Source organism: Monodon monoceros, unplaced genomic scaffold, assembly GCF_005190385.1.
Source record: "Monodon monoceros isolate NGI ecotype Baffin Bay Population unplaced genomic scaffold, NGI_Narwhal_1 Super_Scaffold_10, whole genome shotgun sequence".
Taxonomy (NCBI): domain Eukaryota; kingdom Metazoa; phylum Chordata; class Mammalia; order Artiodactyla; family Monodontidae; genus Monodon; species Monodon monoceros.
In genome coordinates this window covers 26,534,215-26,546,242 of record NW_021703766.1, presented here as the reverse complement: position 1 = coordinate 26,546,242, position 12,028 = coordinate 26,534,215, and the positions used below count along the sequence as shown (strand labels likewise).

Genomic DNA, 12,028 nt, shown 5'->3' with positions numbered 1-12,028 from the left:
AGAGATAAAATAAGAGCTAATAAAAGGAGCACACTTCTTGACTTTACTATAAAATTAGCAGGGCATCATGTGGTCTTTATCTAATTAAACTATCTGAATGGTGGGGAGGGGTGGCACAGGTCACATTCTTCCACCTTGAATTATTATAAGGGAAATTGTTATTTTAATAGATATTTGAACAAAACATGTAAAACTGTATCGGTGCATGGTGGGCACAGAAAGCAATTGAGGGGTCATGCCACATTAGCAGGCCCAAGCCTTGTTCGATTATTCTATATTATAGATGTCAGTTTTCAACCTAGGCTGTTCCCTTGATTTACCTGGGGATTCTTAAACTGAGAGCTGAGAAAAAGAAGAAAACCTGGTTCATTCTAACCACAACTCCCAATCATTCTACACTCCTACAGCCCCCGCACTTCCAGTCCTCCTGGACCCAGGTCAAATAATCCAGTCCCCTAACAGGTCGAGCTGGTCTGGCCACCCCCAGATTTGAGGAATAACACAGGTCATCATGCCAATGCAATTCTTTCTCGGAGACCTCAAACAATGTAAAAGATAACCTGGCTTAGTTGGGATATGAGAAACAACTGATTAATAATATTAGTTATGAATACCACATGAACCACCCAGATAGATTCTAATACAGTAAGACAATGCCTAAACATAACTAACTTTTCCTTAATAATTTAGAAGGCTCACCAGAAAGTACACAAAGTTTCAGCACCCCATTACACAGAATAATTATAATTTGTTATACGCATGGGAATGTACCATTAAAGAGAACATCTGATAAACAGAGGGCTATTTATCACACTTACTTGTGGTTGTGATTGGAGGGAGCTCTTCTGGCTGCTTGACATCTTTCTTTGGAGCAGAGAGTTGCTCATCTAAGTTCTTTAGGCGATCTTTATCCTTTAGGAGGTTTCCAGGTTTCAGCTCATTGATGTCTAATGCAAGGTTCTTGCAGAGGACCTCAATCTCAAACTTCAAGTTTAACTGCATAATTCCAGTATTCAATTAGAATATTAAAAATGAAAATTTAGCTTCATAATATACAGTATTCTCACCCATTTGTCATAGTGCTTCCCCCCAAATACCCTCTTTTTCCTGTAAATCTTAATAATGTAAAGCCAGAGAGTGTTCTTAGGGATAAGGAGCAACAAATTTACCTTTAAGTCATGTTCCTGATGTAGCTCAGCTAATACATTCATAATTGCCATTGTCCAGGGGTTGGGTGGCCTAAAAACCTAAAGAAAACCGTTATGTTAAATAAGCTTGCCCCCAAATTACTCTTTAATTTGTATTATCTAAAAGTTAAGCGCACTTACACCTATGTGGCCATAATAAAACCCCTAGCCTTCCCATTTATGATATTGTATTTCAGAAAAACACCAGAACCCCAAACCACCCATTAAAATCAGTCCTATAATACTACTTGGCCTCTCAATTTGGAAACCCGAGTTTCCCTGAGGAAAATTAACTGAACTAGCTCTATGTCCATAAGAGCTAAGGATATAGCCTCTAAACCTTGTGCTAAAACAAACTAACTCTGTTTACAAATTAGCCATCAATAAAATATTAAAATTTACTCACCACACTACGAATGCTAGATTCTAAGACTTTGGCAACAAAGGGGACTACATAAAGCAACTCTTGCTGTCCTTTAACATAAGCCTCTAGCAGCAAAGATTTTACATCCAAGTCCTAGAATAAAAAACGTATTTTTAAAAGCTAGTAATATACTAGAAAATCCCTCACAAACACCCCCAATTATACCTTGCCAAACTCACCCCTGAAATTGGAATAACCTGACCCTCGCCTTATGAAAAGGAAGGGGTAACAATCATACCTTATTGGTTTTTGTTTATCCAGCTAAACAATGTAAGGCCATGAGCATGCAATTAGGGATTCAAAACATGGGCCAAACTTTTACAGCCCCAAATAAAGTCAAGACTTTTAAACAGAATATGCTGTATGAACATTCTCAAGTTTTACATGAGCTTTTAGTTGAAACTCACAGTGTGTAAGATGGGTTTATTTTTAGCTAGTGTGATCATTCCTAGCCAATGTCCCAAATTCTTCAGCAAAGAACGATCAGAGAAATTGGCTGCAGCTTTATCAGAGGTCAGGAGCACCTGAAATAGTGCAGGATTAAGGAAGGTATGACAATGAGCTTATAAAAAAAATTCTCAACTAAATGTTTAAGAATTCCATTATTCTACATTAAAAACAAGCTGTCAATAGAGAACATGCCCCCAAAGTAGATCTCGTCCATGTATCATTGTGATATTTTGTGTGTTCAGTGACATTTTTACCTTCAAATGCCTTTCCATTTAAAAAAAAAAAAAAAAAAAAAAGGTAATACAAATATATTGTATAAAGTAACACAAGGTTAAAAGTATCATGTATGGTCCCACAACTGAAAATTTCAGCTCGGTTTGAAGCAGAGACCCAACTGCAAATCTATCTGGAAGAGCTAAATTCAATTCAAATGAAGACTATAGCTATACTTTTTAAGTCCTTCCCAGACAGCAGGCATACTGAGGAACATAACAAGATTGCAGTAAATGTTGTGATCTTTAGCATTATCTCTGGAGACAATTAAGATAACTTTCTAGAATACAGTGTAATATTGCTTACACACTTATCACATTTCTAGGATACCTAATCCATTTCTTCAATTCTTTACTTCTTTCTTAAGGGGGACAGAACCAACACATGAGAGTGCCTTGGGTACACACGAAGGGTGTCTTGGGTACACACATATATCCACTTACTATATGATACCTTTTAATTTATGACTTTAAGTTTAAATTTGTAATTTAAACTTTTGTTTAAAAGAAAGGATCTTGAAATTCTGCTCCAGATTATGTGGAAGTTTTTATATATCTCAATCATCCTTGCTATCAAATAACAAAGGCTGAATACAGTTATGTTCCTTAACTCCATACAGCAACAGCAGAATGGCACAAAGTCAGCTGTGCAACAGAAAGGAGACAGGAATTCTTTTGCACTACAGCGTAACCAAGAATAGGGAAAATTCCTATCCATAGGTTTAAATATAGTGCTGGTTCCTAAGCCAATATTCCCAAGTTATTCAGCAAAGAATGTTTTCAGCTACATGCTGGTTCACACTGTTTTCTTGAAAAGTTATTCCTCCTAAGAAAAATACTTGGATTTTATAGAACAAGCATTAGCTCATTAGGAAGAGTTTGAACTTCAAATAAACTTCTGAGGATGCTAAACAACAGCTATTCCACAATAGGTCTAGAGTCTTGAGATATCTGGCACTTAAGACATAAGGGAAAATACTCACTGCAGCACTGTTTCTGTAATAGTGAAAGATATTATCAACCAATATAATGGATTTCTATAAGACTATTAAAAACAGAGGGATTAAAGCTAAGAGTATATAATCAAATAATATGCGGAGGGAGAAGAAAGAACTGAAACATCTACTGTCACTTTAAACTTTAAAATGACAAAATATGTAGTCCCTCAACCCCATCTTACTTACTCTCCACTTGACCAAAAGAGGATAAATTACTAATCTACAACCTGCTATTAACAGACCTGACACCAGAGCTATTGTTTTCCTAAAAACATGCACAAAGGGTAAAGGTTTCAAAACCATGCATAGAATGATGAAAACAAATTCACGAGTGGTTACTTTCAAAGTAAATAGCGCATAGAATATGTCTGTGAGACTAAATTCTTCAGGAAAATTTAGTTCTATATTTGAAACAAACCCTAGAGCAACTTTCATAAATACTTTAACATATACACATACAGGGGAAAACAGCAATACCCCTCCCCCTCCCCCTCCAATTACACCTGTACAATCAAGTATTTCCAAACTCAAAACATTAATAAAAAGAAATACAAGAACACTTACTTTGATGTTTCTATAGGTCTCATTCAGAACCATCTTATTAAATTCAGGATTCTTCAGTGTGTCAAGGAAGTTTGAATATAGGCTGTGAAAGTTTGGCTCAATACTGACTCTCTTCATAACCAGGTATTGTGAAACCCAAGGCATAAATTCTTCCTTCACAGTTTCCTTTAGTTCTTCAACCTAGAAAACCATTATGACATGGGAAGTATACAATTAAAAGATGATAAAATAAGTTTTGTGTTTTCTTTCTGTGAACAATACTACAGCACGTGGCTCCTTGCAAAATTAGAACAAGCTAGGGCTTCCCTGGTGGCTCAGTGGTTAAGAATCCGCTTGCCAATGCAGGGGACATGGGTTCTGAGCCCTGGTTGGGAAAGATCCCACATGCCACGGAGCAACTAAGCCCATGCGCCACAACTACTGAGGCCACGTGCCACAACTACTGAAGCCCACGCGCCTAGAGCCCATGCTCCATAACAAGAGAGGCCACTGCATTGAGAAGCTCGCGCACCACACAAGGAAGAATAGCCCCTGCTCGCCACAATTAGAGAAAGCCTGCACACAGCAACGAAGACCCAACACAGACAAAAATAATTAATAAAAATAAATAAAGTACCATGCTACATCTCTCCCAATTTTAGACAGATGCTATCCAAGTACAGTATGTTCAATTCCATCTAAGTATAGAGTCAATCATCTCTAACTGGGTGATTAGAACTGAAACATCTACTGTCACTTTAAACTTTAAAATTACAAAATATGTAGTCCCTCAACCCCATCTTACTTACTCTCCATTTGACCAAAAGAGGATATACTACTAATCTACAAACCTGCTATTAACAGACCTGACACCAGAACTATTGTTTTCCTAAATTTATATCTCCAGGAATTATCTGTAAAGTTTGAAACTTCTCTTCCAAAAGGGATGCTGAGTGCTTCAAAATTCTCCCCCAATCAATTATGGTGGGATTTTCAAAGGCAGCACTTGCATTATAAATTGCATCTCAAAACCCACTTGTTCAGGCTAATCTTGTTGACTAAAACGGACTTTTCTAAGTATTGTCTTAGCACATAATCTTGTGCATCATTACTTTTCAGAAGCTCTACCTCACTTATTAGGTGCCTAATGGTTTCTGGGAGGGCATAAATTGTGATTAGAAATACAAATGAAATTTCCATCATCATGAAATCATTTTCAAGTTTACTTCAAAAAGGCTATAACTCACTGCAAAACAATGTTATTTGGGACTTCCCTGGAGGTCCAGTGGTTAAGACGCCGCACTTCCACTGCAGGGGGTGTGGGTTCAATACCTGGTAGGGGAACTAAGATCCCACACGCCACAAGGTGCGGCCAAAATAGAAAAATAAAAAAAATAAAAAATAATACCAGTGCTATTTAATGTCTACAAAATCCACAACCAGTAGTTGTATATCCATGTTCCCTTCATTTTCATTCTATTATCTCTACCTTTAAAAGTATTAAAAGGGTGCAGAATGTCATATATAAATCCCCCAACCCATCAAGGAAAAGAATAGAGAGCATTTGTAGTGATATATAAACTATTATTTCAGACTCACCTTTTGTGTCATATTTGACTGGGAGAGGTTGTTGAAGATAAAAGCAATTTTCTCTTGGATATTTTCTGGGGGCTCTACGATTCTCTCTGTTTGATCTGTGGCCACAAGTAATGTATCTATATTTGTAGTATTAATAGAAGGCTAAAGAAATAAAATACATAAAATAAACAAACTGAAATCCTTCCTAGACAAATCCCGGGGCGGGAATGTATACAGATTTCTTTAGTATACAAAATATACATGGTGTGTATGACTGTGTACTGGAAGTGCTGGAAAGACTATGTATTGAACTATTATTAATAGTGACTGTGTGTGGGAAATCGGGGTGGGAAGGCGGAGAGACAAAGGGAGAAATGCTTTTTTTTTAGTAGGCATGTGTTGTTTATAATAAAATTAAAATACATATTCACTACTGGATATATTACAACATATCAAATCCAACAAAGAAAAAAGACAGACCTACTTACTGGCACATCTTTCTTAAAGCTGACTCCAGTTGGCCTGGTGACTGTAACTGTTTTAGCAACAGTGGTGGTTGTTGAGGTGGTTACCATAGTGCTAACCTGACCAGCAAGGGGAGCTTTCGCTGGAACCTGGGCCTGGGCCTGGGCTTGAGCCAGTGCAATACTTCCAGGGGTTGTGATAGAGCCCTGCATTTTCACAGGAGGATCTCTAGATTGCTGTCCATACTCGATATACTATGGGGGTAGGGGGAGAGAAACACATTAAAAGAGTTCTTAACAGAAACTGAAATTTTTGAATTACACCTCGCTCACTACTGAGAGAATAGAAATTATTTCAGAGCATTCTTTTGGTTCATCTATCTCCCTTACGTCTCACCCCATTCTGGTCCATATTCCTATATCTATAATATATAATTAGATATAATATAATATATATATAATATATATATAATATATAGTGGATATCATGAACTCCTTAAGGAGTAAAGGTAAAATATTAATATGTTTCTAAAGTATTTATCAGAGAACTAGTCTAACAAAACAAGTTCCAAAAGAGTAGCCACAAATGCCTGCATATAAATTTCCTTAAATCCCTTAATACATGTAAAGTTTTAAAATTTATATAGTAAACTGATTTCTTTTTCTTAAATTTTATTTATTTATTTTTGGCTGTGTTGGGTCTTTGTTGCTGCGTGCGGGCTTTCTCTAGTTGCCGCAAGTAGGGGCTACTCTTCCTTGTGGTGTGTGGGCTTCTCGTTGCGGTGGCTTCTCTTGTTGCAGAGCACAGGCTCTAGGCGCGTGGGCTTCAGTAGTTGTGGCAGGCAGGCTCAGTAGTTGTGGCTTAGTTGCTCTGCGGCATGTGGGATCTTCCTGGACCAGGGCTCGAACCCGTGGCCCCTGCACTGGCAGGCGGATTCTTAACCACTGCACCACCAGGGAAGCCCAAACTAATTTCTTTTCTATTGGATGCTGATGAGAAAACCGTGGCCTAAAAAACACACTGCAATATGAGTCCGCTCTCAATAAAGCTATTACCACAAAACAGTGTATACCACACCACCTAGCCAACTGGAGGTAAGCATTATACTGGATGTTCCAGGACAAGTTTTTCTTTCCATTTCACAGCCAATAAAAGTCCTTCTCACACACAAATCAGAAGACTGACACGCCCTTTGTGATACTATTTCCCACAGCTTGTACCTATAACAAAACAAACTATTATCTATATATACAATAACTTTATTCAAAAAAGGGGACAGGACTTCCCTGCTGGCGCAGTGGTTGAGAGTCTGCCTGCCGGTGCAGGGGACACGGGTTCGTGCCCCGGTCCGGGAAGATCCCACATGCTGCAGAGCGGCTGGGCCCGTGAGCCATGGCCGCTGAGCCTGCGCGTCCGGAGCCTGTGCTCCGCAACGGGAGAGGCCACAACAGTGAGAGGCCCGCGTACAGGGAAAAAAAAAAGGGGGGGGGGCACATTTTCAAGGAAGGACAATCTCTGAAGAAAGTACAGCCCTTTAAATTGACTATAGAAATATAAACAATGACCTTCCTTCTCTTCTCTGGGTATCTTGTTACAGTGGGAACTAGGATCACTGCTTTGTGTGATCACTTTCATACCACCTCCCTTGTTCTCTCTAGTCTTCCAAGGCCCATATTTCCAGCTCTCAATTCCAAAAACACTTGATTGTAGTAAGCCTCTGACCTCCCATCCTAGCTTTTCAAACTCTGCTTTCCTGTCTAGTTTTCAGTGCTATAGTTTTGGCACAGTCCTCCACCCCCTCAAGAGGCATGAATACACTTCTGCCCCCCATGCTATGGTTTCCTACGCTAAACCATCATAATGACCCTACCCTCCTACAAACAAACCCAGTGGGATGAGGTAGAAAGCGCTGGACTAAATTATAATAGAATTAAAAGTAGGTTCAAATTCTGATCTGATTTCTTAAAAATATGATCTTATAAAGCAGTTTCATCTTTTATTTTAATAAAGTCAATAGAGATTAATCAACTTTCTTTGTTCTCTATAAGCTGACTTTGACCAAAGGTAAGGCAAAAGTGTGAATGTTTAGTAATCACCTAAAATCAATCATTAAAGTAATAGTTTACAAATTTCAAGAATAATCACATAATGTGGCTTAAAATATATATTCTCTAGGTCCATTTCCTCAGGGACTGTTCTCCTTTTTAACCTCAAAGGAATCTAAGCAGGTAGTTTAAGAAGGCTGTATTTTGGGCTTCCCTGGTGGCGCAGTGGTTGGGAGTCCCCCTGCCGATGCAGGGGACACGGGTTCGTGCCCCGGTCCAGGAAGATCCCACATGCCACGGAGCGGCTGGGCCGGTGAGCCATGGCCCCTGGGCCCGCGCGTCCGGAGCCTGTGCTCCGCAATGGGAGAGGCCACAACAGGGAGAGGCCCGCGTACCGCAAAAAAAAAAAAAAAAAAAAAAGAAGGCTGTATTTTTAAGAAACAGCTGGTCTGAAAGTTTTATACGAAACAGCTCTGGGAATTCCCTGGTGGTCCAGTGGTTAGGACTCGGCGCTTTCACTGCCGTGGCCCTGGTTCAATCCATGGTTGGGGAACTAAGATTCTACAAGCCGCGTGAAGCAGCACACCCCCTGCCCAAAACCAAAGAAACAAAAAACCAAACCAAACCACCACCACCACCGAAACAACAAAAAGAAACAGGTCTGATTCATGTTAACATTTAAATCAGAGGGACAACTTTACTTATTTTAATCAGAGTCCCAATCCAAATCCTTTTTAGACTCAGGCAAGGGATTCTTGGTAACAGCGAAAGATGTCTACCTCAATAGCATTATTAGGCTAAAAGAGCTAGCAAAAGCCTTTTATTAAATCAAGCAAAACCACTGCTTACAAAAGGTAACCCAAAATCTGTATTTTTTCATGATTAACCTGCAAAACAAGCAACAAATAATATGTATACCTGTATCATGCCAATCATTAAGAAATCTTAATGCCATTGCCGGTAAATTCAAATTCAAATTCAAATAGATAAACCATCCAACTACGTAGGTACTGAAGACACTTACCTCCTGTAAATGATGTGGAAATTGCATAAAGTGACTAATAGAAGCCAAGTGCTGACAATACTGGGGATAGTCCTTCAATCTGCCAGCAAAAACATTCATTCTTTACCATTTCATGTAAGAACAGAGGCAGCACAATTTAAAATTTTTCAAAAGCTAGTCTAGGCCATTTCCCCCCTTTCTCCCTGTGAAATACCTTATTTGAAGAGAATGCCAAAAGGAAAAACAAAGAAGTTAGGGGGTGGATATTTATGAACTTCACCCCTTTTACATCAAAAAACAGTTATTACTGATTGTTTTTTAAAGGTCTTATTCCACTTAATATCAGATTACAATGAGCCACTAAAACTACTGTCTGGAAACGACTCCAAATGTTCATCAACAGGTAAATAGAAAAACAATTTGCTAATGAACCCACAGAATGGAATACTACTCAGCAGTAAAAAGAAACAGACTACTGAAACATGCAGTAACATGGATAAATCCCAAAAGCATCATGCTATGTGCAAGTCAGACTCATACACATTGTGTATGATTCCATTTAAATAACACTCTGGAAAAACTAGACAAATCAGATCAGTGATTGCCAGGGGTTAGATGTGAGGGAAAGTTAACTACAAAGGGGGAATAAGAAAACTTCTTGGGAGTGACGAAAATATTCTGTATCTTGATTGTGGTGTTGGTGGCAGTGGTTATACAACTGTTAGAATTTGTCAAACTTCAAAGAGCTGTTCACCTGAAATACTGACTTTTACGTATATAAAGTATACCTCAATAAACAAACCAAAAAAATTGCTATTTCATTTTATACTTTTCCTACCACATATTTGTCAATTGTAACGAATTTAATTGTCTTCACTTCTTCCTCTTTTACTTCATACAGTCATGAAGATTAGTTAATATACATATAATGATAAGGCATGGCAAGAATTAGTTGAAAAGTAAGCTACTGTTTCTCCTTATATTAAAAAAGAGAAGCTTCACAGGAAACCTATCCACTCACCTATTTTTAAACCTATCTAGTGCAGCAATCCCAAAATAATACATTTTGGATCCAAAAGGCTTGCGTAAGGCTTCAAGAACATATCGTAGGGCCAAACCTAATGCCATGTAAGTGACCAGTCCTTTTTCGATTATACCACCAAACAGGCAGGCTGTTATATGTAACTCTTTATCAGGGTACTGGGGGAAGAACCGATATTCTTCGAACAAGTTCCTTAGCATACAGTTAAATACTTCTCGTTCTCTCTTTATGGTAGAATCTTTAAACCTCTGTAGCATTTCTAATACCTGGAGAAAGCAAGACAAAAATAATATACACATAAAGGAAACCATTATTAAGAGCATTCCTCAAATATTCTTTATTGTTAAGCAGAATATTTAAGAATAAACTGAGCTTGAGACAAATATTAAGGTTTCCAAAGATGCACAAACATATCAAAACACTTTGTGTTGGGATTTCACTTTGAAAAAGGCATTTATTTAAGATTTACCTAAACCATAAAGAATTAGATCGTCCTAGACACTCACCTCATCAACAGACATGGTTGGATGTGGTGGGTGATTATATATTCTCTGGAAATAGCTGTTTGCTTCATCATCTATCTCTTTACTAAAGTGCTGATTTGCCTCTGGCCACACCTGAGACAAGTCCGCTGTTAGAAACAGAAAAGCAACCAGTGGGCATTTAGGCTCTTCCTTCACTCCCCCACATAAAGCATCACTCCCCCACATAAAGCAGAGCCAGAGAGGCCAATACAGTTTGAATTTTAAGGAAAAAATAAAGTGAAGTGTTTTAAGTGGTCAAGTTTCAATATTCAAGTGCTCTAGGGACACAGAAGATTCTCACAAAACTGCCTTACAACCATAGTCCTACCCTAGTACTTTCTTCATAAGGATTTATCACACCATGAAAGTTCACTAGGTTCAAATTCATAATGCACTTACCCTCAATACAACCTCACTTGAGGTTAACAAATCTTTACTGCTTTATTTAAAAAAAAAAATCACCTTTTACATGTAAGAATTCTCAATGCATGTGCATGACACTTGATATAAACACGACGCATGCTACAAAACATAACATTCAGACAAGTCTTTCACACTAACATTTTAAAGTCACTGTCACTTGGTATACTTTCAAACCTTGTATGATGAATATTTAGTCCCAATGACAAGGATATTTATAAGCCAATGATACCTATGTATTTACAAAGAGAACGTCTCTGATTTTGAAATAACCTACTAAAGGAGATTAAAACTTAAAAAATTGGTTTTTGTAGCATCATATATATGGCAATACTTATGTGTACTATAAGGCTATATATATCATAAAGCTATTATATTAAAATAAACATTAAAGTAAATATAGTTATTTACTTTATAAACTGCCAAGCTGAAACAGAAATCTGAAATTCTCCTGGCTGCTCCTGATTTGTTAAAAAAAAAAAAAAAGAAAAGAAAAGAAAAGAAAAAAAACACTAAAAAATCTTTAGGATAAGCATAAGACTTACTACATACATAGACTTAAACTGATGAAAGTCTTTTCTCTTTACTTCTTACTTTTAGGATAACACCTCAAAGGATGCTACCTCTTATTAACAGTCAACTTGTTCTGGCAATCCAGGATCAAAGGTGGAATGATACCTCAAATTTTTGTTTTAATAATTTAAATGTATGAATTTACTCCCACTGATCTAGGAGGCGTATCAACGGCCCTACTAACAATATATTAAGATAAGTCAATGTCTTTGTCCATGTATCTCTAGGGACAACAAATTGGACATGCAAGTTTTATATGCATCAGTCACACTTCACAATCACAGACAACACTACCACTTACAAGGTTTCATCTTACTCTGCTGGAATGTAGGCTGGTTCAGTCCAGAGGTGCCCAGTTTCCTCTGCACAAAAGGATCGTTATTCACTGCAGGGAGTCCAAGAGCCCCAGTTCCTATACCAGTCAGGCTGCCTGTGCCAAGACCACCTACTAGAAAGAACGAAGGCAGCCAGAAGTTTTATCGTTACTCATATTCTTGACTTTAT

The 12,028-nt window shown here is 37.9% G+C and overlaps 1 protein-coding gene and 1 non-coding gene across 8 annotated transcripts in view; both read right to left on the bottom strand.

Moving 5' to 3' along the window:
- The window catches only part of CNOT1 (CCR4-NOT transcription complex subunit 1), a 98,939-nt gene that overhangs the window by 20,695 nt on the left and 66,216 nt on the right, over positions 1-12,028 (bottom strand). For 2 of the 7 annotated variants that reach the window (XM_029237333.1, XM_029237297.1), the window contains exons 19-29: positions 11,841-11,972; positions 10,514-10,638; positions 9,987-10,273; positions 8,987-9,065; positions 5,941-6,171; positions 5,474-5,614; positions 3,896-4,075; positions 2,019-2,135; positions 1,594-1,704; positions 1,170-1,247; positions 819-996 (exon numbers count right to left, since the gene is read on the bottom strand). In XM_029237333.1, the coding sequence (XP_029093166.1) occupies positions 819-996; positions 1,170-1,247; positions 1,594-1,704; positions 2,019-2,135; positions 3,896-4,075; positions 5,474-5,614; positions 5,941-6,171; positions 8,987-9,065; positions 9,987-10,273; positions 10,514-10,638; positions 11,841-11,972 (1,659 nt within the window). Of the gene's footprint in view, positions 1-818; positions 997-1,169; positions 1,248-1,593; positions 1,705-2,018; positions 2,136-3,895; positions 4,076-5,473; positions 5,615-5,940; positions 6,172-8,986; positions 9,066-9,986; positions 10,274-10,513; positions 10,639-11,825; positions 11,973-12,028 lie in introns of all 7 variants that reach the window. The other 5 variants (XM_029237283.1, XM_029237313.1, XM_029237291.1 and 2 more) reach the window with 3 other exon arrangements.
- LOC114890123 lies at positions 2,931-3,069 on the bottom strand. Its single transcript, XR_003792254.1, has one exon. It is a non-coding gene; the product is annotated as a small nucleolar RNA SNORA46 (small nucleolar RNA).